Raw genomic sequence first — 27,336 nt, forward strand, 5'->3', positions numbered from 1 at the left:
GTAAAACTCAGAAGTCCTGGTTGATTCTTGAGTAACATTGAAGGCACTTATACTTTTGATACACAATAAACAAACCACCGAAAGGAACTGGCAAGTTTTAAGCAAGCTTTGTTTTCCTTGTTTTCATCTCTCCAACCCTGAAACTGGGGATCAGTTTGTGAGGGAGGGCCCAGGGCCTCCTGAGAAGCCTGTCCTACGGTGACGCGCCGCCCAGATCCCTGAGGACCTTCTCCCTCGGGAATATCACAGGCTTCTAAATATCCTGAGCTCCATCGGGGATGGACGCAGGGCAGCAGCCTCCAGGACTGACCACTCGTGTGTGTGCGTGTGCATGTGCGTGCGTGTGCGTGTGCAAGTCAGAAGACTTCAGAAGAGGCCCTCCACCAATGGGGTCTGTTGGGAGGAGAGACGGTGACTGGAAAACTTGCCCAAGGGTGGAGCCTCAGGACAGGCTGTGGGGGCCAAGATGAGGGCCACGTCCCGACCTTCTCCCCCAGGCCTGCTGTGTGCGTCGCCATTCAAGCAAGTTGCTGCCATTTGCCCCCTGATGGCGCCAAGTCTCAGAACGGTCACTGAGGGAGTCTACGGCCAGCTTTACGGCCCGTGGAACTTAGGAGTGGCGGAAGCCAGAGCAGAGGGGGCAGTTTCTATGGGGATGCACTACGTTTGCAAGGCCCTCTGCCGCCCATTATTGGCCTCCTTAATGACTCCTGACTGCACAAGCCCTGGGCTAATGAAGGCATGGCTAGGCGAGGTGGATGGGAAAGATGGAGAAGGATGGCGGAGTACTAGGAGACTCAGAGAAGGCATTCTCCTCCCCCCTCCCCCCCAACCCTTTCTCAGCCCCCCGAGAAGCAAGCCATCATCTGGAAGATTTTGCTTCGTTCTGGGCATTCCCAATAAAGGAGGACACCGAGCCGGAGCCTTTCTCCGGGCTGGATGATGGCTGTAAGAATGGCTGAAGGAATGGGAGAGATTTAGGAGTAGAGAAGACTTGGTGCTGGTGAAAGCAAGACTCTCCTTATTTCCTTTCTGGACAACGAGTAACGAGATGGAGGAGGTTGAGATGGCCCTGAGCTTCATCTCAGCAAAGCGTATCGCGAGTGGAATCACGACTGAGCGAGAAGAAGTGGCTACTGGCGTGTCCTGGAGATCTGCGCTTGGCTGCGTGTGACTTTGCATTCTTATCAGTGGCTTGGAGAAAAGCATGGCCACAAAGCTTATCAGTTGGCCAAGCCTAGGATGTGGCCAGAGCCTGGCACGACCAAATAAAAAGAGGAGCAAGTCCTATACCTGCCCGTACAGGGCGGGGGATGAGGGACACGAGCGCCGCAAAAGCAAGTCCACTTGGGCTCCGCTAAGAGAGAGGCGGTGCCTGAGAGCAGGCGGTACAGGAGCCTGATCAGAGAACAACGGGAGCTTTTTGCTTAGTTCTGAGTATCAATTTAAGAAGGGTGGAGCCGAAGCAGAGCTCAAGCCAAGGAAGGTGAGCAAGATGAGGGAAAGAGTGGCCTGAGCAGCCATGGGTGGCCCTGGTCAGCGGGGTGCCAGCCCTCAGTGGCATCACCCACTAGCACGGTTGGAGGACTGGCAGGGGATCAGGCTTGGTCTTGGCTCCAAAAGGAGCCGTAGTTAGTTGGAGGCAAGAGGCAAGTCTTGGCTCTAAAGTAAAAATGAGTTCCTAACAATCAGTGATCCCAAAGAGAGCCGGAAGGATGGCCTTGGGCCGAGGCAAGCATCACGGCACAGATGGAGATCTCGGGGCAGGAAGGCCCCAGTTTTAATCCCGGACATCCCCATCCCTCTTGGCTGACATCCTCATGTGAAATGAGAACAAGGGCCTACCTCCGGGGGCGGGGCACGGGGAGGGTCTGAGATAAGCGGGAATGAAGTGTTCTATAAGTGCAGAAGATGCTATTTATTAGTGGTTGGTCCTCAAGCAAAGGTCAATGTGACCACTTGAACATGCTACAGAGGGGATTCAGGCCAGGGAGGGGCACGAGTGAGGCTCTGGCCACTGTGAGCCAAGACAGACCCCAGAATTGGAAGAAGAGGAAGGAAGAAGAGGAAGGGAAGGCCCTCTGGGTCCCGGCCCCTCGCTTTTTGGGCTCGAGGAGCTGGTTTCTCCCTGACTTTTTACTTAAGAGGGGGAGCAGGATAGGGACCTGGCAGCCTGAGTACAAGTGACAATGAAGAGACTAAGAGGCGGGCAGGGAGAGGATACCTCCTCCAGGGTTGTCTGGCCACAAATTTCCATCCTGAGTCCTGTTCCCAAGAAGCCCCAAGTCCTGGGGACTCCAGGGGCTGTGACTGTTGACCAACCCATCCCTGAGGGAGGCAAGAGAAGCACTTCCTCCAGGCCCACTCTCTAACTGCCCAGTTTCTTCCTGGGGCCATGGGGGGCCCTAGCCCTGCTGCAGGGGCGGCAGGACCTCGCAGGAGTGGGTGTGAAGGTCAAATGTGTGTGCCCAGAGTCAAGCAGCAATACGTGGTTTCCCAGCCTTGCAGTGCCTGGTCCGGGGCCCTCACCGTGTCCCTCATTTGCCAGTTCTTGATGGCTGTGCTGATGGCACCAGGCACTCCTCTTGACACCCCTTCCATCCCTGCCCAGTCCCAGAGCAACTCCCGGAACTTTAGAAAATAATCCAATTTATTCTCTCTAGGGATCCAGGGTGCATTGTCCATCTTTAAATAGTCAGGAGAGGGGGTGTCTGCCATGGCCTCTGCCCACCCACACTTCCCTCATTCAGCCACAGTGGGTGGAGGAGGCTCTGCCAGGGCAGGCTGACCCTCGGCCCCGTCCCGGGGGCGGAAAAGCAGTTCCCCAGCCTGTAACACCTGCTCCGCCTGCCACGTGCTGCCTGGGCCATACTGCTGGTAGAAGTCCGTATCTGCTTGAAACATGACCAGGGCCTGGGCTGTGTGGATCCGGACATGCTGGGCCAAGCTGTTGGCATCCAGGAACTTCTCACCACATGAATCACAAGCATAGAGGATCTGGGTATTTGGGTCTGTCGGGGAACCACAAGAGAAACCGTGTTGGGATTAAAACACTCACACTTGGAGCTGCAAGCACTACCTCTCAGCCCTGGGGGAAGGGATTGGCTCATAGGCCTGGCTGGAAAGTTCTGGTCCTGGAAGGTGTGAGGGCCCCTGCCTCACTGGACATAATCTTAGAGCTGGAAGGAACCCCAGAAGGCTCTCAGTCCAAGCTGTACCCAATAAGGGCCACGCTCTGCAACATCCCCCAAAGTGGTCATCCGGCTTATACATGAAGACTCCCAGTGTCAGGGAGGCTCACTACCTTCCAAGGCAGCTCATTCCATTTGGGGACAGTCTGTCTTTGCATTGAGCTGAAATCTGCCTCTCAAGACTTCTGCCCCCATTCTATCAATCCTTTTGAGGCCAGAGAGAACATATCATCATGGTTTCACATGACAACCCTTCCAATGGCTGGAGGTGGAACCATGTCTTCTTTTCCCTCTATTTCTTCCAACTGATATTCATGGTGGCCCCCTTCTCTCACTATTATGGTCCTCTGTCTGGACAAGCTAGTTGATGGAGAATGTGTGCTTCTTCAGAGGAGGTGCCCAGAGCAGAGCCCAGAAGTCTAGGCGCCAGGTCTAGACCATCGGGGCCATGGCCCACCTCTTTCTGGACCCTGCATTTCTCTTAATTGAGCCCCTCCTGCACAGTAATGGGGAGCCCTCAAGGCCAAGACCATCTCTGGGCCTTTTTCACAGGACTTGTGTCCCTTGGATTCTTCTGAACCCAAGAGTGGAATGTGGTCTTTACTGCTATTACATTTCCTCTAACTCAGGCTGACTTGTGGGCTGAATGTCAAGACCCCGCCCGGTCTTGCTGGACCTGGCCATCGTTGCCAACGCTGGCTCAGCCCTCTTAGCTTTCTGTCCTCAACCAGAACACCTGGTAAACATGCCATCTATGCCTTCATGGAAGCCATGGATAAAGTGTACTACCTGTGTGACCTTGAGCTGGTCACAACTTCTCTGGCCTCAGTCTCTTCATCTGTAAAACGAGGGGTTTGGGAGGCAGTGTGGTGTGGTGGAAGGAGCACTTGGCTGGAGTAAGGAGACCTGAGTTTGAGTCCCAGTTCTGCCAATGACTAGCTGTATGACCTTGGGCAAGTCCTTTGACTTCTCTGGGCCTCAGTTTCCTCATCTGTAAAATGAGGAGGATGGACCAGATGACCTCTAATGCCCTTTCCAGCTACAGCAATCTATGAATTTGTGAGTCCAAACATATAAAACTGACAATGAGATTTATCCACTGGTGAAACTGGCCGCCTCAGTGGGCAGAGGGTTCGGATGGAGTTGGGATGACCACTTGTGGGGATATAGGACAGGACATTCCTGCTTGGGTACAAGCTGGACTAGACCATGGCCCAGGCTTCTTCCAGATCCCTGCCTACAGCGTCTCCGGGGCCCCTCCTCCTCTAGACCCCGAGAGGACCCCTTGTTGAGTCCCTCGAAGCTGAGGGGAGATTCCTGGAGCGCCTCCCCCGCTCCCCGCCTCCCTCCCTCTGGGCGCTCACCCCCTTCTCCTTCTCACCTGCTTCCTGGACCTGCTTCACAGCTTTGGTGATCTCAGCTTTGAGGGCTTCCGTCTCATCCGCCGTCACCGCGGCCCCAACAGGCACCACTGTGGGGTGGGGGGGAGGACAGGGGTGGGGCTGAGGGAGGCCATCCCTCCCCCCTGCGCAGGCCTCCTCCACCCCAAGACCCGCCCCCGGTGCTCCCCTCCCCCCTCCCCCCACCTGTAAGCTGGGTGACGGCTGTGGCGGCCAGCGCCTCCGTGGCCAGCGTGACCATGTCGTCCGAGGCGACCGTGACGATGTTGACCTCGTCGCCCTCGTCCGGCTCCATGATCTTGATGCCGGCTTTGCCCTGGTGAACTGTCTTCACGTGGGAGCGAAGGTTGTCCACACGGTTGAAGCCACGGCCACACTTGTCGCAGAGGAAGGGCTTTTCCCCTGGGTAAGGAGAAGGGCGGGGAGGAGAGGCGTGGTCACACCCCAGCCTAGGAGCGCCTATGGGGGCGGGGCGGGCCCGGAATCTCCACCCCCTGCGCCCCGCCTCGCTCAGCCCCGCCCCTCCAGGAGAGGGCGGTGGGGCCCGAAGACTTGGGCCTCTGGGGGTGCCTTGGCCGGGCCCAGGACGCACCCGTGTGGATGATGATGTGCTTGGACAGGTCGCCCACGTTGACGAAGGCTTTGCTGCACACGCTGCACTTGTGTGGCCGGATGTTGTCGTGGTGCCGGATGTGGTTGGCCAGCTGGCTGGACTGGACAAACCTGCAGGGGAGGGGAGACGGGCTCAGGGGCCAGACCGCTGGGCGCCTGTAGTGGAGAAGGCCAGGCGTGGAGGGGAGAGAGGCAGGGCCAGGGTTTGACCCCAATCCAAGGCTCAGGCTGGCAGCGCCATGGGCCCAGGCCTGGGGGTGAGAATGCTGGGGAAGGAGAAAGGGGGTGTGAGCCGGTGGGCTGGGGAGCCTGTTCCGCCTCAGTCACCTCTTGCCACAGCGCTCACAGACGTAGGGCTTCTCCCCGGTGTGCTGGCGCACGTGGGCGATGAGGGAGCTGGCCTGCGTGAAAGCCTTTCCACAGATGAGGCACTGGCACGGCTTCTCACCTGCAGCAGGACAGGGAGAGGGTGGGGGGCGGTGAGTCTCCCCTGGCCCGGGCAGGAGGGACTCCGGACTCCCCCTCTCACCCAGGGGGCCGCTCACCGGTGTGGATGCGCACATGCCTCTGCAGGGCACCTGGGTCTGCAAACTGCCTCTGACAGTGGACACAGACGTAGGGCTTCTCCCCGCTGTGTATGCGGAGATGCCGCTTCAGGTTTCCTAGAGGAAGTCAGAGGGGCCAGAGTTGGGCAGTGCCAGGGCCCGGTGAGAGGGGAGCCTGGGGGAGGGGTCTCTGGAGCTGTCGGGTGGGCTTGGGTGAGGCTGGGAAGGGGGGGAGGGGCTCTACCCGAGGTGGTGAACTGCTTGCCGCACTCCCTGCACTTCAGGGGTCCGTCCGCGATGTGTATCTTTAGATGCGCTTTCAGGTTGCCCACCTGTACTTGGGAGAGGGTGGGGGAAGCCCCTCAGAGGAGGCACCTGGGAGAAGATGCTCCCTCCAGGCCCCCTCCCTAAGCCAACAGCCTGCCCCTTGGCATGCTGCCCATGCAGGTTGTTCCCCCAGAGAGGGCATGTTTCTGGGGCTTAAGTTTATGGGCTATGAGAGAACCCCAACAACAATCAATCCAAAGTGTCCTAGAGAAGGGCTTGTGGGGAAGCTCAGGGCTGCAAAGCATGCTGGAGCCCCCAGACCTATCCTGACTCTCCTGGACACAACCCCGGCTTCTGGGATGCCACCTCTGAGGGACCAACTCTTAGTCTGACTGTCCCTTTGGCAGCTCTGCCCTGGGCCTCGCTGGATCCCTCTCCCTTGTGTTGGGTTTTAGCACTGTGTATGCATGGGTTGGCCCACACCAGCAGGAATGGGGGCAGAGCCCCAGAGGGCACTAGGCTGGGGTCCCCTTAGAGCAGGGGCTCTTCGCTTTCCTGTCGTGGGCCCCTCTGTTGAGCTGGGAAACCTATGTGTCCCTTCTCAGAATGTTTTGAAATGCTTTAAACCCCTAGGGCTGCGAGGGAGATGGCAAGGCTGGCCCTCACCTGGTTGAACTTTTTGTCACAGTGGGGGCACTTGTGCTCCTTGTCGGTGTCGTGGGTCTCCAGGTGCCGCATCTTGGAGGTGGGGTCGGAGAAGGAGCGCCCGCAGTAGTCGCACTGGTAGGGCTTCTCCCCACTGTGCACCAGCTGGTGGCGCTTGAGGTTGCCGGAGGTGGTGAAGAGCTTGCCACAGTCTCCGCAGCGGTACCTCGCCTCCCCGGTGTGCCGCTTCTTGTGCAGGTTGAGCAGGCTGATGAGGCGGTAGCTCTTGCCGCACTCCTCACAGCCGTAGGGCTTCAAGGGGCTGTGGGGGGCCAGGGTAAACGGGGGCTGAGCCCAGCATCTCGGCCCCGGATTAGCCAGGAGGGAAGGGCCTCTGCGGGGCTGGGACAAGGGGCAGATGGGGGCAGGAGAGGGGATGGGGGCATACTTGGCCAGAGAGGCCAGAGGGTCTCAAAAGGAGCCCCCACCCAAGTCTCCACTTCTGGCCCCAGGGGCGACCTGTACCTGTGTGTTTTCTCATGGGCTTTGCAAGCTGCTGGATCTGAGAAGGCCTTGTTACACTCCCGACAGGAGAAAGGCTTCTCTCCCGTGTGGATGCGGATGTGCCTCTTGAAGTTCCCCGTGTGAGTGAACTCCTTCCCACAGTCCTGGAGACAACGGCAGAGTCAGGGTGAGGGGCTGGCGGTGGCTCTGGGGACAGAGATGGCCTGAGCGGCTGGCAGGAAAAGCGCTACCTCACACTTGTGAATCACAGAGCCGTAGGCCTTCGACTCTGTCCGGTCACTGTAGGTGCCTGAGCGTAAGACTCGAGCCTCCCCGATATTCTCCTGCCCAGAGTCGGTGCCTGCAGACTCCTCGTTCTCCTCAGTGGCGGAGCCTCCATTCTCTAGTTGAGGCCTATTCTCCTCAGTGGTGCTGCTCTTCCCTGACACTGCTGCTTCTTGGCTGCTGTCCTGTTCTTCATCATCCTTCACTGGCTCAGCCTCCATTTCTACAAAGAAATAAGCTTTGGAGGAGCTCTAAGGATAAAGCTCTGCCCTGAGGATACCCTAGCCTGGGGCAGTAAGGAAAGGAAGGTAACTCATGGAGAACCTGAGACTGGGACCAGGAGTGAGCCTAGACTGAAGACCTGCTTCCCTGGGATGGTCTCACCCAGAAGTGCCACTTGCCCCTAGGATTGGCACCTAAGAGCTTCTAAAAGAAGGTAGAGTCAACAAAAATTTATTTTACACCTACCATGTGCCTAGTACTGTGCTTACATGTGTATATGTGTATGTGTGTGTGTCTCCCTCTCCCTTTCTGTCCATCTGTCTCTTTTAAACCCTCACCTATCTTAAAATCAATACTTGTTATTTTTTTTTTAAGCCCTCACCTTCCATCTTGGAGTCAATTCTGTGTATTGGCTCCAAGGCAGAAGAGTGGTAAGGGCTAGGCTATGGGGGTTAAGTGACTTGCCCAGGGTCACACAGCCGGGAAGTGTCTGAGGCCAAATTTGAACCCAGGACCTCCCAACTTCAGGCCTATGCTACCTACCTGTCCCTTATGTTTTCTTTAGGAACACAAAATATAAGAGGAAGTGTTAAATGTCATGATTGCAAATGCCTTTAGGAATTTGGAAAAGGGAACTCTGGAGGGAGGGGGTAGGGCCGGGGAAAGACTAGTCTTAAGCAGGGAGAAGGGAAGGGGCTCTCTATGGGATAACAAAGTGCAGGGTGAGAGCCTTGGCATGTCCTTAGTCAACTGGACATCTCAACTCTTTAGAGTATGATGCCCAGGCAGGCAACCTAGCCCAGTGGACAGAATCAAAGCCATGATCTGTCACTGACCTGCTGGACCCTTTGGGCGAGCCGCTTCATTTCTCTGGATCTCTGTTTCCTCCTCTGAAAGTGAGAATGATGGGAAATAGAAGGAAGGGAAAAAGGTTAAAATAAGGACTTGCAACAAATAGCCTAATGATTTTGCTCTTTATCAAAGTTGACACAAATATCTTTACCCTTTAAAAAATTTAAAGTTTCATGTACTACCTTTGGAGAAAATCTGTGTTTGTGTATTTGAAAGGCTGTCTTTGGCAATGGTCACTAAGTTTACACTAAATAAAAATATATAAAATGGAGACAATGGTTCGTATCTCACCTCATAGCAACTAAGTGAAACTGTGTGTGTAAGGGAAGAGGTAGAGACTGAGGGGATGGGGAGAGAGACAGAGATAGAGACATAAAGACAGAGAGCTTCAGGGACTCAGGGAAGGGAGCCTTTCCTTTGTAAAGTATAATGTGACCGACAAATATGAGGGGTCAAACATACACAAGAAATGATTAGTATGGAGTTGCATGGCCTGGCCTCTGAGGACGGTAGAAAGGATCTGAATTGACATGAGGTGGAGTAGGAAGCAGAGAGATGGAATTCTGGGAAGGCCTGCACAGGAGAAAGAAGCGACTAGGCAATAAGTTCTTAAATCAATTCAACAATTCAATAAAAATGTAGTGTCTGTAACTGATAACAAAGTACAGTGCTTGGAGCTGGGATTTTGGCTCAACACCTACCAAGGGGTCTCATACCCTGGAGCTAGCCAATGTTTTCCCCTCCTATCTCTGCCTTTTGTTCACATCTCCCAAGCCTAGAAGAGTCTCCTTCACCCCACTATCCCATTTCTATCTTCTCCCTTCAAAGTCTAAGTCAGATATCACCTCCTCCATGAAGACTCCACTGTCCCCTGCTCCCCACAAATGACAGTAATCCCCTCCTCAAATCTCACTCAGCACTTGGCCTGGGCCCCTCCTTTGCACTTATATCTCACCCTCCAGTGGACCATAGCTAGCACATTATCACCCTTCTCCGAATTAGATGATAAGCTCCTTGAAAAGAGGTCTGTGCCCCAGGTGTCCTCTCCTAAGGTGGAGCTCAGTGTTTTGCCCAGGGGTGGTATTTAACATATGTTTGCATTTTCAAGGATAGGGAAATGGGACCTGAGTCCACAGGGGTGCAATGGTGAGATTCTAGGAAGGAACAGATGGTACCAGGGAGCCAACCAAGAGATGAAGGAAAGGCTTATCTACCTTGCTGTGATCTCCGTGACAGGAGTACCTCAAGAGGTGTACCCACAGGACTGGGTCTAGTTTCTGTAGGCAGTGGCTCCTTGGATGTGGCTTCCTTCTCCTCTTTGGCATCTGGGCACAGGAAACATCGCCAGTGAATGAATAAGGCACATGGGGCAGGAATTCATTTTCACTTGGTCTTAGCCAAAAGGCAGAGAAGCAATGAGGATTCCTTCTCAATAGCTTGATTCCTGACACCTGTCCAACTCTGAGATAAGGTGACCATGAGTTGAGGTGTTGAGAACATCTCAAAGATGTTCTCATTTGGGGCAAATTTTTGTTCTAGAGAATGTCTTATACAGAGGTTAAGAAAAGGAAGTACCCACCCTATCTTCACAGCTGCCCCAGGGCAGGAGCCACCTCTGTCAAGTGAGAGGGATACCCACACTAGCACTCACCGAGCCCATCCCCTCTGCTCTCCACTTGGGCCTCTGGCTCGCCCTTCATTTCCCCCCCAGATCCTGCTGGAGGGACATACTCCATTCGGTCCAGCTCACTGAGGGTAGCAGCAGCAACTTTCTTCTCCTCATCCATTTTCTTTTCTTCTCCTGAGGACAGAAGTACGCTATGCCTGTGTTCCAACCCCCTTAAGAGGAACACCTGCTCCTGCTGCCCCTCCCTGAAGAACTGTCTCGTCTTCTAAATATTTCTATCCAAGGGCACAGAAGCAGTCACCAGTGAAAGACCTGAGACAGGAGGGGTAGCTATTTGGGGGGAGGTTAGGAAGGGGGTACCAGCCCTTTTCACTAGTGGAGGGATCACTTGGTCATTTTATAGATGAGGAAATGAAGTTCCCCAGGGACCAAGTGATCCACCCAGAGACACATAAATAGAAACCAGCAGGATAAGATTTGGGCCAAGTCTTTTGGTTCTACATATGTTTCATACTTTCCAAAGTCCCCTCCTATCCCTTATCCCACAGCAACCTAGGCAGGTACTACTCTCTCCATTTTATAGATAAGAACTGAGGCCTAGGGGTGCAATGAACTTGGTTAACAACAAACAAGGCAGGACTAAAACTCAGGCCCCCTGACTACCTGTATTATGGTACACTCTGGGCAGGCTTACCCTCAGGCTCAGGAGGTTCTTGTTTCTCCAGTGTGCTGGAGGTTGTCACAGGAAGGGATCTGAGGGCATTGCATGCACTGACGATGTCCTGCATCTGAAGGAAGCCTGCCACGGCCAGCACATCCTCCACATTCTCAGGGCTCAGGCTCAGCTTGGCTGTGTACATGAACTCCAACACCTGCCCTAGACCTGCCGAAGATACAGACATTGGCTTAAGCCAGGGAACTGAGCTTCTGCCTAAAAACAAATCTGCTGCTGCTGCTGCTGACACATTTTCTAGAAGAAAACACCAGGCTTCTCCCTCTGTCTTCCTGTCCTGGGGATTCCCAGTCTTATTGGTAGAGATGAAGTGAAAATATGGAGACTAAAGAGGGATAGAATCATGTAGTCCCTGGTAATGACAGCTGGTGATCAGGAGGCAGCCTGTACTACTAGGGACTGCAAAAATCCCACCTTGAGGGCATCCCTGGGAGAAGGAAGACATCCCTCAAAAAAAGGACTCATCCCTTCTATGCCTTACTGTGTCATGGAGAGTAGATCAAGCCTGGCTAAGCTGCCAGGACCCAAGCATCTTTTGGGCCTCTCCCAGCCTCAACAATTGCCTCTAGGGAAGTAATCAACTAATTGAAGCCTCTAGTTCTGATCTCTTTCCTACCCTACATCTCCAATTGAAGATGAACCATTGCTACTAACAGGCCACCCAGGCACTCAAACCCAGCAGGTCTGAGATTATTCCTTTTCTTCCTAAATCTGCTCCTTTTGACATCATCATTTTTGTGAGGGGCACTACTGGCGACTTAGTTTCCTGTATTCAGAAAGGTAGGGCTACTGCAAACATTTCCTCTCCCTTGTCTCTCAACAGTGATCAAACTCCATTAATTTCATCTGTCTGCCATCTTTCAAATTCATCCCTTCCTCTCTATTCCCAATGCTACCACCCTTATGCCTATCCATGTAGGTTGCCTGGACCTAGGACAACAAGCTTCTTTCAGGGTCTTCTTAGTGATACACTCTCCTCTGTCTAATACATCCTTCATATGGGTGCAAGATCACCATTTTACACCTATATCATACCATAACCCTTCAATGCTCTAAATATCCAGTGGCTCTCTCTTGTCTGTCAAGTGATGGCCAGATACCTTGGGCCTGGCATTCAATGATCTTCTCTGATCCTCAAAATGGCCTTGTGATCTAGGTACCATAATCGACCTCACTTTAAAGATGAGTAACAGGAAGCTCAGAGAAGTTTGGTATCTTGCTCAGGGACAATAAGTGTCTGAAGTGACAATTCTTGGTTCTAAGTCCAGCCCTCTAGGAGCTGTTAGGTGACTATGGAACTCCTGGTATGGAAAAGCCCTCCAATGAGGTAGATTAGCACTTGCTCTGCAACTAGGCTCCAGGGCCCAGAGAGGGACCTGGGAAATCTAATGGGTGTGGTGATTTGCCTAGGGACACACAATCAGGATGTGCCACAGGCAGGACTTGAACTTGGGTCTACCTGAGCTGACTTGGGGGCCAGCTTTCTGCCCACTCTCCCTTTTCCCATCTCCACATTCTGGTCAAGACAGATTCCTCTGCCAAGTCCTGACATTTCTCTTCTGCCTCTGTGACACTGCTGGACCATTTTTACCTTTGCCTTGGGTGCCCCCTCTTCCTCCCTCTCTTCATTCTCTGACCATCATCCACAGCCTAATTCCAAGGCCCCCCCTAAGGAAGCTTCTCTCCACCATCTCTTCTCTAAACCCACACAGAACACTACTTCCATAAGCGCATCTATATGCTATGCCTTGTAGTGATCTGGGCTGCTGGCTTATCTCACTCCTAGACTCCTTGTACATGTTCCTGAGCAGCTAGTAAAGTGTCCTGCACCCAGCAGATTAGATGCTGCCCAACTGTGCAGTACACTGTATTATGAATAGGCCATCAAAAGGCCAGCCTAACATAGTGGGGAAGGGATCATTCCGAAAAGGGGGAGGTCCTGGTGAATCTTTGATGTACTAAATTTCAGTTCTTCCTACCCTCCCCTTCCCCCGACAATTGTAATTTAGCTTAATGCCCATCAAGCAAGGTGGAATTGCATCCTGGTCAGGGGGGCCCTGACATTTGGCCTCCATTGAAGACTGGGGCAGCTAGGTGATTCAGTGGATTGAGAGTGAGGCTTGGAGTCAGGAGGTCCTCAACTCAAATCTGGCTTCAGATACTTCTTTTTTTTTTTTAAACCCTTAACTTCTGTGTATTGACTTATAGGTGGAAGAGTGGTAAGGGTGGGCAATGGGGGTCAAGTGACTTGCCCAGGGTCACACAGCTGGGAAGTGGCTGAGGCCGGATTTGAACCTAGGACCTCCCGTCTCTAGGCCTGGCTCTCAATCCACTGAGCTACCCAGCTGCTCCCTCAGATACTTCTTAATGTGTGACCCTTGGGGGAGCTTGAAGGATAGAATACTGCATGTATGAAGGAAATCAGATGTCATTTAAATAAAAAAGGCAGGAGCTATGTGCCCTACCAGTTCACAGTGAAAAGGTCTGGAAACCCTGGCCCTAGCGCCAAACCTCTCTTCTGTCTTCATGCTTATTCACTGAGCCTTGGGGCCTGCATTTTTGAGCTTCGGTCATTGGAACAAAGTCTGAGTGATTTGGATTTTGGCTGCTATCTGACACAGCAAGAATTAGGGTCAGGTAGTTGCATGTAGGATACTACGTGCAGCAAGGGACAATACTATATTTTAGAATATGGGATTCAGCCCTAGAAGGAATACTGAAGATAATCTAACATAATCCTATCTTTTTTAGAGAAGGGCACAGAAAGCAGTTAAATGACTGGCTCTGGGTCACACAGAATCTGAGAAGCTGAGCTGGAGATAAAAGGTCCTTCAACCTCAAATCCAGGGCTCTTGCCAGTATACCACGTTTTTTCCTATATTATGTTTCCCCTATCAGCAATAACCACTCTCCCAGAAAGAAGTCATTATTGTTTGAACATTCAAGCTGTTAAACTGAAAGTTCAATGTTCCTCATGGAGACTAACTTTGCTTGAGATACATACAAGGGTGCCCACTGGCTTTGGGCCCAGACATCACAGAGGGGGTTTTCACACACACAAAAAAAAACCTAGGTACATTTGAATTTACTTCTGCCTTCTTCATCCTGTTCCTTCATCTCATCTGCTATCCCTCTGTTATAATCCACTTTCCCATTCTACGTCTTCTCCCAAACTAGTCAGCAGAGGGTTAAAGTAGGTCTATGTTCACTATAAGGGCTGGGCATGGGAGTGGAAACATCCTCCCCCCCTAAAGGGCAGGGCTTATGGTGTGACTGTCCTGGGGAGGCCCTCAGATGCTGCTGGGAGAGCTTATGAGTGTGTCAGTCCCTCTAGATGGTGCTGGGAGATTCAGCAGAACACTATAGGAAAGCCTTGGGGCTGAAGAGTGGCTTCCCTTCTCTTTGCAGATCTCAAGCTATGGGTACCTGCCGCGTTACTGATGTCCAGGTGCACCACGTCCTTTTGGTCCACAAAGAGCATCTTGAAGTACTCACTGCAAGCTGCCAGCACGGCCTTGTGGGCCTTAAAGTTGATTCCGTCCACCACAAAGGTGCAGTCACACAGCAGGCCCAGCTGCCGCTGCTGATTCAACTGTTCCAGGACCAGCTGGCTATGTTGCGGGAAATCCATGGCTGGAAAAGGAAAAGCCAAAAGGACAGCTGAGCCCCAGGAACCAAACTGGCCTTCGTTTATTCATCAGTCAATGGGAATGAATATGAAATGTTTCCACTGTATTGAAGGCTACATAGTCAATTCTTAATGATCCCTGTGGGAGAATCAAGAAAAGGAGGGAAGAGGCTTGTTTTAGGTTTGGTTTTAAGTTAACAGATTTCTAAGATGAGGAATGGCCAGTTTGAGCTATAATTTTACAGAGGTACTTGTTGGTCCCTAAGAACATGCCGACTCCACTGTCCTCTCAGATCAATAACTTTCTCTAAGGCCAAGGTCATATACTTAATACACTGAAGAACAGGGACTAGAACCAAGGCCTCTTGATTCCTGGCCCAAGGCTTAGAACAAGGCACTACAAATCAAGATTAGGAAAAAGATGTGAATAATATATGTGGGGTGGGTAAGACCACAGCCTGCTCTGGAAAACAAGAGAAATAGGACTGTAAGAATCTAAGCTCTTCAAGGCCAGGACTTAACTGCACAGTATAGGAATATACAGAAAAAAGGTATCAAAAGTGAAGGCTATTAAGGGAAGCTAGGTGGTTCAAAGGATAGAAAGCCAGGTCTGGAGAGGGGAAGTCCTGGATTCAAATATGGTCTCAGATTCTTCGCATACGACCCTGGACAAGTCACTTAATTCCCAGTGCCTATCCCTGATCACTCTTCTGCTTTGGAACCTATACACAATATTGAGTCTAAGATGGAAAATTAAGGGTTAAAAAAAAAAAAAAAAAAAGCATTAGCTGAGATGAACAAGGTGCCAGCCCTCTCCATATAGCTGATACAAGGCCTCAAGCTCATGATAACTGTCAATAGTTAAAAAGCACTTATTAAGATGCCTACTAAGTGCTAGCAATACAAAATACTGGAGACAATTAAGAGTCCCTGCCTACTAGGAGCTTACAATCTAATGGAGGAGGATGACCCAAAACTAAGCTAAAAAGAGTGGTGGGGCAGAGCAGCTAGGTGGCTCAGTGGATAATGCCAGGCCTGGAGATGGGAGGTCCTGGGTTCATATCTGATCTTGAATACTTCCTAGCTGTGTGACCCTGGGCAAGTCACTTAAACCCCAATGCCTAGCCCTTACTGCTCTTCTCAGAAAGAAGGTTTAAAAAAAAAGTGGTGAGAAAGGAAGAGATGAAGGCATTTAGCTGAGGGACCAGCTGTCCTGAACTGTCTCCTCACCAGTCTGAAAGTTTAATCAGAGGGGTGGAGGCCCCAGCACTAACCCTTGGTCCCTTCCTGTTTGGAATGGCTCCTGGTAGTCTTATCAGTCACAAATTCAGTGAGAGGTAAGGGTGGAATCAGGAAGTCTGAGGAGCTGCTACTACTAGGAGCCTAATAGTGGCACTGCCACCTTGGAATATAGTGCTCTTCTTTATTATCACTTATAATTGGTTGCAAGTATACCAGCCCAATGTCCAACTCTAACAGTCCTTTTGACAATTCTCACCTCTTTTGGTTTCAGAGTTGCCATCCTCCTGGTTCCCTTCCATCTTCTCCAACTGCTCCCTCTCTGCCTACTAGTTTTTTTCCTGACCTCTCATTTCTGCCCTTTAAAAAATTGATGCTTTTTTTGTTCTGTAGTAGTCACTTCACCCATCCCTTCATCCCTAAGTCTTTGCTTCCAACAAGCACAATCAATGCCCAAAGCAACTAAGCCAGACAATATACCCTATACTCTACCTGAGGGTTGGCAAAGGTGTGGCACCCATGCAGAGCTGGCACTTAGAGAGCTGCTCTGTTCCCCCTCTTCCCAGTGTCTGAGGGCAGTTTTTGCATGCCTTGCCCTTCTGTCCAGCTGCCCAAAGCAAGCTTCCTCCACTCTCTGGGGTAATGAAGGGGGAAAGCCTCACAGGCAGCTTGAAGTTGCAGTTTAGGCACAGGAACTTGAAAATCCTTGCTACACTGTACACCCAGTTTCTCACTTCTCTATACTTACTAATATGAAGGATGAATGTTCTTCAAAACCAACCCTCATCATTTTAATTCATCCAAGCAGAATGGCTTTTCAGTGGTGTTTTCATTTACATTTTTGTAGCAATTCTATGTCATTCTCCTAATGTTTTCTTTGTTCTCACTTTCCTACATTTTCCCATATCTCTCCTTGTTTCTTTCACTTTCCAATATTTGTTTCCATTGTAATATTCCATTACAACAGATGCCACAATCGGTACAGCCATTCCTAACCTCAAGTGGGTGATGAACACTCCTTTATTTCTGATCATTTTGCTACCAAAGAATGCTGCTCTGAGTATTTTGTTATATATGGGGCCATTCTTTTAGGAATTACCCTCCTTGGTGTATATGTCCAGTGATAAGATTAGTGGGTCAAAAGATATGTACAACTTAGCAACATTTCTCACAGTTCCTAATAAATTTTCAGACCTGCTGGATCAATTCAAAGCTCCACTAATAGTGTATTAATATGCCCATGTTCCTACAAACTATTCAATTTATCAGACTGCCAAAGGGGCCCATGATACAAGAAAGAATCTCTGCTGAATAGAGGGCTGTTGTATTTATGTAAATCCTATGTTAGTAGGTTATCACACAAATATTTTATGCATTTTGTAATTATTCTGAAAGTAATTTGTCTTTCTGGCTTGTACTCCCTTTTTTTTTTTTTAAGTAAAAATAAGAAAGGTTAATGACTGTTATGGATTTATTTTATTTCTGTTACTTTAATAGCTTGGTTATAATAAAACAAAGTGTTTTATGACTCCTTTACCTATCTCACTGTAACCTCACAATAACCCTGGGGCAGAAGCTATTATATGTCCATTTTACAAATGAGAGAACTGGGCCAAGAATTTAAGTGACTTTGTCTAGTCATACAATCAGCAAGTATCTGAGGATAGAATAAAACTCCTCCACTATCATTATTTCCTCACTAATTTTCAATCTTTCCCTGCTATTGGCTACTTTCCTACTGCCTGAACACATGCCTATGTCTCCTTCATTCTCAAAAAACCCTCATGTGATCCGATCCATCAATCCTTGCTATAGTCTATCTCTCCTCTCCCTAGCCTGATACAACTACTTGAGAAGGCCATCTAGAATAGGTGCCTCCTTTCACTCTTCTGACCCCTCTACAATCTGGCTTCTAATCTCGTTATTCTGTCCAAACTGATGACCCTAAATTTACTAATGATCTCTTAATTTCCAAATCTAATGACCTTTTCTCAATCTTCATTCTTCCTGACCTCTTTGATGCTTTTGACACTGCCAATTATTCTTGTCACCTACATATTCTTATCTCTCTCTTTTTTTTTTTTTTTGAGACAGCTCAAAGCCAGTCAAGAAGTATTCATTAAATGGCTACTAAGTGCCAGGTCCTCTGCTAAGTGCTGGGGATACAAAGAAACCTCAAAGGGCTCACAATCTTAAAGGGGGAGACAACCTGGAATTTATAGAATGGGGATGTGGTGACATGATTGGATTGGTGCTTCAGGAAGATAAATTTGACTGCTGAGTGGAAAGAGTTAAGGCAGAGAGACCAAACCGTAGGTCATTAACCCAATTATCTTTTATCTTATTTGTACATTTTGTTTCTCCCATTAATTAGACTAGGAGTTCCTTGAGAACAGGGTTTGTGTTTTGTCTTTCTTTGTATCCTTAGGCTTGGTATGGTGCCTGGCACGTAGTAGGTACTTAATGCTAGTTGACTAAATCACTGGTGTGTATAGACTTTCTTCTTATCAGTTACCACTTTGGGAGGATAGAATCTTCAGTCAATACAATGGGTGTGAACATTTTAGTCACTTTATTTGCATATTTCAAATTGCTTCGATTGAAGACGCACAACTCTACTAACAAAGTATGGCTGTGCCTATCTTCTCACAACCCCTCCAATACTGACATTCTGCATCTTTGCCCACATTTGCCAGTTTTCAGGGTGTGAGGTGAGAGAGGTTTTGATTTGCATTTCTTTTATTATTGGGGATATGGAGTATTCCTTCATATGGTTGTTAAAAGTTTGCAATTCTTTTTTTGAGAACTGTTTTGTTTATATCCTTTGACCTACCATAGCTTTTGGTCTCTAACCAAACTGTGAGACACTTTGGGATGTTCAATGATATCTCTAAAAAACTCCTGTTTTCCTACCTCTTTGGAATTGTTTCCTTTTGTATTTTGTAAAAGGGAATTCTTGGTTCTCTTTGAGTTCACACTTGTGAAAAGAGAATCCTTTGTTCTCTTTGCCTAGTTGGAGTTAAAACTTTGACAATAACTTCAGTACCCCTACTTAGTACCTCACTAGATTGTGAGGACAAGATTAGCTCTCCTTTGTCTACTTTTTGATTGAATCAACCCAAGCTTGAACTAGGTGGAGGAGCTCACAAACCATTTAGTGAGTTCATGTCTTACTTGATGCTAAGTGAGAAGCCAGCAAAATACTTGGAGAGCTCCACTTTTTCCCCCAAACTCAAACAGCCAGAAACTTAAGAGTTCACACACTCAGAAAGGTGTGAATCCAAAGGTGAGAACTCAGACAATTTGAAACTGTGACTGGCCCCCATGAAAAGGGGCAGGGACAGGAAACCACCATAAAAGCCATGAAAATCCCTGAGCAGGCAGTCTGGTATAGGAGGCTAGTAGAAAGTGAACTCCAAGAAGAGAGTCACACCAAGAAGGAAATCAGCTTCAAGAAGGTCGGCTCAAAGAAGAGAGTAGGCCTCAGGAGTCACTTTCAGCTCCAGTCATTCACTTCCAGTCACTCACTTGGGTGAGTGGACAGCTGGTTTTTCCCTTCCTGTCTTCTGGAGATAGTTTAATTCTGATTGAAGTTTAATGAGTCCTGGCTGAGCCAAGCACTGGAACAATATTTAGTGAGATAGGTTAATGTCTTTTCTACCCTTTTGAATTTCACTCTTTTCACCTCTTTTATAAATAATAGATTTATAATTTTCATATATTTAGCCAAACCATTAATTTTAACACAGTTTTCAGAATTTCAAACTTGTGTCTCCTTATTACTTGTACTGACTTACTTTGGAAATTTTTAGTCCATGGAATCTATCTATTCCTTCCTCTGAAAACTGTTCTCCCAAAATTTAAGGTGTATATTAGACTATGCTAGCTTTCTTCTCTAACACAAACTCTAGGAGGAGTCACTTCTCCCCTTAAGTTCCCATCATTTCCACCACAGCAATCCATTTTTCCCTCTTAGAGAGAATCAGATTTGTTGTGTTGATTTCTCCACTTTAGGAAGGTGAATGAAGGCAAGTCAAAAAGTCATTAATTGCTTTGCTATAGGCATAGATTTCTAACAGATGTTTGGATAATCGAAAGCTCCCATCATATCATGCCACATGCTAGGCTTGTATAGTTTCCCAAATACTCCTATTTCTTCTTTCTGTCCAAATGATCTTCATTTTCACCCAAATGCTCTCCATCATGCTTCCCCCTCCTCTGGGTCCTTCCTGGATTTCCTTACAAACAGTATTACCATCCTTCCCCTTTTGTTACCAATCTTGTTTTTTCTGAATCCATCCATAGATTTCATCCTACAAATCTAGTTGGTACAAGGTTAAATTTGTTCCCTTCTGCTAGAACTCCACGTTCATCTTGCTTGTTGCCTAAACTTGGAGCAGTAGTGTAAACACATTTGAATCATTGAGTTTTTTACTAACTCATTCTTTGGATTTTGATTCCTGTCAAAAATCTCTAAATGTTTTGCTTACTGCTATCTCCCAAGCCTGAAATACATTCCTTCTTCAACTCTACCTTTTGAAATATCTCATTTTCTTTAAAACTCAGCTCAAGATCCACTTTTTTTTTTCATGAATCCTTTACTAATCCCTTGACTTCCCTTCAGCTTCTAGTGCCTCCTTGCTAAATTATTTTGTATATACTTACATGTGTGGAGGTGGCTAGGTAGAGAGAATGCTGGGCCTGGAGTAAGGAAGACCTGAGTTCAAATCCAACCTTAGGAAGTTACTAGCTGTGTGACCCCGGCAAGTTACTTCATTTTTGTCTGCCTCAGTTTCCTCCTCTGTAAAATGGTGATAATAATAGCACCTCTCTCCCAAGGTTACTGTGAGGATCAAATAAGATAATATTCATAAAATGTTTAGCATAGTGCCTGGCACTTAGTGGGTGCTCTATCAATACTAGCTATTATTGCTATTGTCCTACATGTTGTCTTCCTAATAGTCTATAGACTCCTTTTAGGGTGGTCTGTTTAATTTTTCTCTTTCTATCCCCTAGGTCCAGCCCAATGCCTGCTGCTTATTAATTCTTGACTGTTACAATAAGGCTGACAATATTCTTGAATAAGGAGTCACCATCCAACACTGCTATTCTGTTCTTTCCCCCTTCATCTTTTAAATTATGTAACTTATTTTAATTTTTTAAGTCAACAAGCATTTATTTCTTTCCCTTCCATTCTCCTGTCACCTCATAAAAAGAGAAAAAATGCCTGTAGTAAATGTAGCCAAAGCAAATTCTTGCAATAGTCAAGTCCAAAAATGTGTATTTCATTCTGCAATTTAATCTATCACATCTCTGTTAAGAATTGAACAGCATGGTTCAATATCAGTTTCTGGGATCATAATTGATTATTGCACTGATGACAGTTCTCAAGTCTTTCAAAGTCATCTTTACAATGTTGTTGCTAGTATATAAATTGTTATCCTGGTACTGCTGACTTCCCTCTGGATCAGTTCAGATAAGTCTTCCCAGTAGTTTTCCTTGAAACTATTCATTTCATTATTTCTTACAGCACAATAATGTTCTATTACATTCATGTCATAACTTGCTCAGTCATTCCTGAAGTGATGGATACCTCTTTAATTTACAATTCTTTAGCACCACGAAAAGAGCTGCTATTGATTCTTTTGTACAAATCAGTCCTTTTCTTCTCTTGATACAGGCTTAGAAGTGGTGTCTGGTGTCAGGATATAAAAGGATATGCCCAATTTGGTGCTTTTGGAGCCATATTTCCAAATTTCTTTAGAAAATGACTGAAGCCACCCACAGCTCCAGTACAGTGCATGCAAGTGCCTGCTTTCTTGTAGTTCTTTCACAACTATCATCTTCTCTTTTCTTTCACCTTTGCCAAGCTGACAGGTATGAGGTAGAACCTTAGAGTTGCTTTAATTTGTATTTCTCTAATTATTAGTGATACCTAACATTTTTTCATGTGGCTATTATAGCATGAATTCATTCCTTTGAGATTTGCCTATTTATATTCTTTGACCAATTATCAACTGAAGGATGGATCTCTTGTATCTTGGAAATCAGGTCTTTATCAGAGAGGCTTTCTGCAAAGCTTTCTCCCAAGTTAACTGTTTCACTTCTAATTTTGGCTCCATTGTTTTTGTTTGAACAGAATCTTTAAATTTTTAATGTAATCAAAATTACCTACTTTATTTTCTTGGATCTTCTTTATCCTTTTGTCTTGAAAATTCTTCCTATAAGCCACATGTCCATGTAGAATTTATCTTGATATATGGTGTGAAATGTTGATCTAACTCTAATTTCTGCTAGAGTGCTTCTAGTTTCCCCAGCAGTTTTTAAAAAAATCTAAATAGTAAATCCTTCCTCCAGTAACTAGGGTTCTTAGGCTTATTAAACATTAGACTACTAGAAGGATATGGTAAATCACTCCAGTATCTTTGCCAAAAAAACTGTAAATGGGGTCATGATGAGTCAGACATCGCAAAAGACTAAACCACAATAACTTTGTCAAAATATTGTTTCAATTAAACTATCTTATTGTCTGGAAAAGGCAATAATATTGTTTCCTCCCTCTTTGCAGTATCCTCTTTTATTCTTTATCTGATTTTTACTGGATGATCTTTCATGCGCCTAACAGGACTAAATTCAACTAGCAAGTATCCAAGTCAAGATCTGAATGTAGGACTTCTTGACTCTAGGCCTGGGACTCTATCCATTATACCATATGGCTTAGGGTCAGGAACCCTTGGGTTTAAATCTTGCCTTGAATGCTTACTAATTGTGTGACTGTGGGCAAGTCACTTAACTGCTATTTGCCTCATTTTCTCATCTGCAAAATAGGGGATAATAATAGCATCTCCCTCCCAAGATTGCTGTGAGGATTAAATGAGATAATATTTGTAAAGCACTTAGCACTGTGCCTGACATATAATAAGTGCTATATATGCTTATTCCCTTCCTGCTCGGAATCTAGGATCCTGTAGTCTGACTTAGAAATCTAGGGTCCTTTTCCCTATGCCATGCTACTTCCATTTAAAAAATAATTTGTATCTCTTGTTTTTATATCACTGTCATTTCTAAGTACATCTTTCCCTTCCTCTTTTTCAAAGGGTCACTGCTTGAAATAAAAAAAGAGAAAAAGCAGTTCAGCAAAATCAATCAACACATCAACTAAGTCAGAGTACGTGCAATGTTCAACCTTCTCTGCAAAGAAGAGAGTTTTGCTTCTCAGGCTAACACATAGTAGGTGCTTAGTAATATACTTGGTGATAGATTTCTCCAGGACCAACCTGGGTCACTCTGCTCATATGACATCTTGGCTCATTTTTTGTTACTGTCATCCTTTGCAAGGACATCCTAAATGTCACTGTGCATATTATTTTCCTAGTTCTGTTGATTTTACTCTACATTAGTTCATAAAGTCTTCTCTTGTTTCTTTGAATTCTTTATATTCACTGGTTTTTTATGACACAATTATATTCTATCACATGTATGTACCACAATTTGTTTCCATTCTTCAGCTGATGGGGTGCTGAGTTTGTTTCTAGTTCTTTGCTGCCACAAAAGGCTGCATAGGTTGCTGTGGGAGAAATTCACCAAGTGAGGTCTTGAAACTTCTTTTAGCAAGTGAAAAATGGCACGAGGAAAAGGAAAGTGGAAAAAAAAGGTGGCATTGACCAGCCTTCACACCACTGGAAAATGAATTCCCAATCCTTCTTTGGCACACAGTCCTAGATTGCTACATAACCTCTCTGCTATGGGTTCAAAGAAGGCAGACTAAAATAGTCCCTTTCTTTCTTTTTCCTCTAAGAACTCCTTTACTCACTAGGAAAGAGGCTGTGTATATGACCTGGGAAAAGTTTCCTGGCTCCAGCCATACACAAATAAAAGCTCAAGCCCTGAAACTATGCTTCTTGGACAAACCAGTTATGTTAATAAATGCCTGTGGTTAGAGCTCTGAAGTGGAAGGCAGGAGAGACTGTCTAGTCTACCAAGGAGCTAGGAGTGATCAAAGTCCTCCCTGGGCCACCCTTCACCCCATGAAGAGAAGCGTTTGAGGTGGTTTTATGCTTAGAGAGTGCAAGACAACTCATTCTGGAGCCAAACCAATAAGAAGTAGAGAAAAGTGTGAGGCAAAGTTCTATTAGTAATTCTAGGCATCATTAAGGTTTTTCCCCTAAGACCACAAATTGACATTGAGAGATCAATCTCCTACGTAATAAGGATCCAAGAAAATTTCTCTTTTTAATTTCAGTGTTAAACATTCCTAGTATGAAGGGAAGGAGACAGTTTGCTCAGCAAATAGAGAGGTTTATAAAGAATACAGAAAAAGACTAATTTTCCATTCATGGCTTTAAGGGATCATCCCAGGAGCATGGAAGAAACTAAAACTAGGCAATGCTCAAAAGAAGTCAAGAATAATGCAGTGAAGATTATGGACTAAAAAAAATGATTTCTAAAGCACTTTTAGGCTTATGAAAATGATTTTCTCATAATTTTCCTGTGAAGCAAATAAATAAAGGATCTATAAAGGATATGCATATGGTGTTCCCTCCACCAAAAAGATATCCCAACACTTAGCAATTAGGTAGTGCCATAGTGCATAGAGCACCAGGCCCGGAATATGGAAGATTCCAGAGTTCAAACCCAACTTCAGACACTAATTAGCTGAGTGACCCTGGGAAAGTCACTTAACCCTGTTTGCCTCAGTATCCTCATTTGTCAAATGAGCTGGAGAAGGAAATGGCAAACCACTCCATTATCTTTGCCAAGAAAACCCCCAAAGGGATCACAAAGAGTCAAACATGACTAAAATGACTAAACAACAAAGAAGTTCATTATGAAGAAAAACAATCAAGGAAGTTGGCTAAGGTACACAGAGATGAATGTGAACCAGGTAAAATTCACAGTCTTTGAGATTTCCCTCCCATCCCCAGTATCCTTTTCATCTTCAGGAACTGCTATAGAAAAGCAACTGGCAGGCACCAAAAAAGTAAAACATAGGGCCCATGATGGTGAGGTGCCATCAGTCTCAGTGGTACTAGGCTGACTGTAAGAGAACAATCCAGCCCAGGACACACATTAATCCTTTTCTCCTGGTAGTACCAGCAGCATGGTGCATGTGACCCAAGCTAGGTCTGCATGCTCCATTCTTTGCCAAAAGCCAACTTGAAAAGAGAGGTGGGTCTCTGCCAAACTCTAAACAATTTCTGCAGCTTTGGAAGTTTTCCATGCCTGTTCCAGAAGCAAGTAAATACACTGAGGTGGAGAAGAGCCACTCTGAACACCCTTTGGCAAAAAACTCTGAGTCAGAGCCCTCAGGCCTGGAAAATACCTGAGTCACTAGAAAGGACAAATGTGTGAAAAGACTTACAGCCAATAAAGTGAACCCGAGCCTACCAAGCTCAAATGTTAAGATTAACTGGTCTAGAGACTCTAAGCTGTGGTGAGCAATCTTGTTTGACAAACAACCCAGTGCTCCCATGAAGAGGGCAGGAAAGCATGGCCCTATGCAAACAGTGTTGCCCACTGAGCCCTTCCTCTCTCTACAAGCTCCCTAGGGTCTGACCACATGTCAACCTAGCTGAGAAAGCATGTAGGGGGCAGGTCTTACAACAAAGCAGTCAACTTCCAGAGGCCACTGGGGAATCTAGGGGAAGAATACTGGAATGAGGTTGGTTCCTAAGGAGTGGTTCTTGTTGTAACAGAAGTGGGCATGAAATGTTTCCAAGTAACCACTGCCAGTAGAAACATGGGGGACAGGGGTTAGGTGTGGGAGAGGGAAGGAGAGAGAGCAAAGAGATGCTTTGGAAGAGGTATCATTAAGTGGCTGGAAATCCAGAAAACAACACCAATGGGCACTTTTAGGATTTTGCTTTTCTCTGAATAACACAATTGGGGCACTAAGAGTATGAGGGTTTAAAAAAATAACTTTTGAGGACCTATGGGAAGATGGTGGAATAAGGCAGGAAATTACTGGCTCTTTCAAACTTTACATACCATCCCCATAACTTGAAATAATGCCTCAAAGTAAATTTCAAAGCAGAAGAAATAATTAAAAATCACAGCAAAGCAGTCATTCAGTCTAAGACAACTTGAGAGGATATTAGGAAAGATCTAACCTCTCTGGGTGGTAGTCTGGCCTGAGTGATGTGCAGAGTTAACAAACAGAAAGCTTTAGGGAAAGCCTCAGATTGGGGAACTTTTGAGAGTGGGAGGGTGGATGTGAGGCCCAGACTGTGACTGCTGGTAAGGAGGAACAAGCACACACAGGTCACAGAGAGCATAATCTCTGGAGGGACCACAGAGATTAAGAGAGTTTGCTATGGCAGTGGGGTGATAGAGAGAAATGACTTAGGTCACTCATAGCCCAAGGCATAAGCCAGCCTTGAATTATACAACACTGGGAGAACCAAAAAGTTAAAGGACACCCCATCTCCCAACAGAGTTAAAACAAGGGCATGAAAAACTTCAAACCTAAGATATCCCTGTATCCCAGGAGCAGACCCTGACCTTAATATAAAGTTAACACCCAAGAAATTTTGGGGTGGAGGAGGGGAAAGAGAAGAGAATGAGAGAGAGAGAGAAAGAGAGAGAGAGAGAGAGAGAGAGAGAGAGAGAGAGAGAGAGAGAGAGAGAACAAATGAGAACAAGTGAGAAAGAATCTAACAATAGATAGCTACTATGGTGACAGAGAAGATCAGGTTTCAAACTCAGAAGAAGAGAATTATTAATTCAAAACAGATACTTGTAAAGCTTCAAATAAAAATGTAAAATGGTCACAAGCCCAAAAAGAGTTCTTGGAAGAGTTTATAACAATCAAACAAGAGAGACTGAGGAAAAATTGGGAAAAAAATAAAAATAAGAAAATTATGAAAAGAAAATCAATCAACTGGAGAAAGAGATAAAAAACTTACCAAAGAATATAACTTCTTAAAAATTAGAATTAGATAAAAGGAAGCTAATGTCATAAGACATCAAGAAAAAATAAAACAAAATCAAAAGGATGAAAAAGTAGAAGAGAATGTGAAATATCTCATTAGAAAAACAAATGACCTGGAAAAAAATAGATCAAGGAGAGGGTGTCTGAGCTAAACTTCACCAAATAATAGCTATTTGTATTTTGGCTGTTGCAGGAGCCATTTTAGAAAAAAAGATTCCCCTCCTCCCCAATTGATGATAATGAAGATACGGAAGAAAGGAAAACAGCAGTTGTCAAATTTAAAAGTTCTGAGTCTTTTCCCAATGTCTGATACCTCTGTCACTTGTAAGTAGTCTCAGTCTTCATTTGTTAGCAGCCCTAATCAAAAAGAGGAAATTACAGATTTGGCCAGTCACTGTATCACTGAGAAGGACCTCTATTCAGCCAAAGAAGTTGATAACCTTTTCCCTAGGAAAATGACATCCCATAATGGGATGAAGGACAGTGGAAGTGGAGGCACTGGGGTGAAGAAGAAACGGAAGAAAAAGGTGAAAAAGAAGCTATGGAGAAAGGAGTGAAGGATAAGGAACCTAAACCAAAGAGGAAGAGAGAACCTAGAGAACCCAGAAAGGCCAAAGAGCCGAAAGAGCTGAAACAAAAGGAGGCCGTTAAGAAAT

The 27,336-nt window shown here is 46.6% G+C and overlaps 1 protein-coding gene across 1 annotated transcript; it reads right to left on the minus strand.

Moving 5' to 3' along the window:
* Positions 1–944: 944 nt before the first annotated feature.
* Positions 945–16,345, minus strand: ZBTB17 (zinc finger and BTB domain containing 17). The gene is made up of 16 exons (XM_044667786.1): positions 16,010–16,345; positions 14,310–14,516; positions 10,845–11,033; positions 10,175–10,324; positions 9,738–9,848; positions 8,508–8,561; positions 7,416–7,672; positions 7,186–7,328; positions 6,682–6,982; positions 5,993–6,080; positions 5,749–5,865; positions 5,531–5,651; positions 5,184–5,314; positions 4,778–4,993; positions 4,573–4,662; positions 945–3,011 (listed from the first exon to the last, which is right to left on the minus strand). Exons 1-16 carry the CDS (start codon positions 16,050–16,052, stop codon positions 2,743–2,745), a joined length of 2,487 nt encoding a protein of 828 aa, XP_044523721.1. The 5' UTR covers positions 16,053–16,345; the 3' UTR covers positions 945–2,742.
* Between the last annotated feature and the right edge of the window lie 10,991 nt (positions 16,346–27,336).

The sequence above is a fragment of the Gracilinanus agilis genome, chromosome 3 (genome assembly GCF_016433145.1).
Source record: "Gracilinanus agilis isolate LMUSP501 chromosome 3, AgileGrace, whole genome shotgun sequence".
NCBI classification, from domain to species: domain Eukaryota; kingdom Metazoa; phylum Chordata; class Mammalia; order Didelphimorphia; family Didelphidae; genus Gracilinanus; species Gracilinanus agilis.

Excerpts from the sequence above, each read along its gene's own strand:
- ZBTB17 (XM_044667786.1), bottom strand. The coding sequence starts at position 16,052 with ATGGAAGGGAACCAGGAGGATGGCAACTCTGAAACCAAAAGAG. Across the intron at positions 5,866-5,992 it reads CAAGCAGTTCACCACCTCGG|GAAACCTGAAGCGGCATCTC; the intron begins GTAGAGCCCCTC and ends GACTTCCTCTAG. Across the intron at positions 4,994-5,183 it reads GCACATCATCATCCACACGG|GGGAAAAGCCCTTCCTCTGC; the intron begins GTGCGTCCTGGG and ends CTCCTTACCCAG.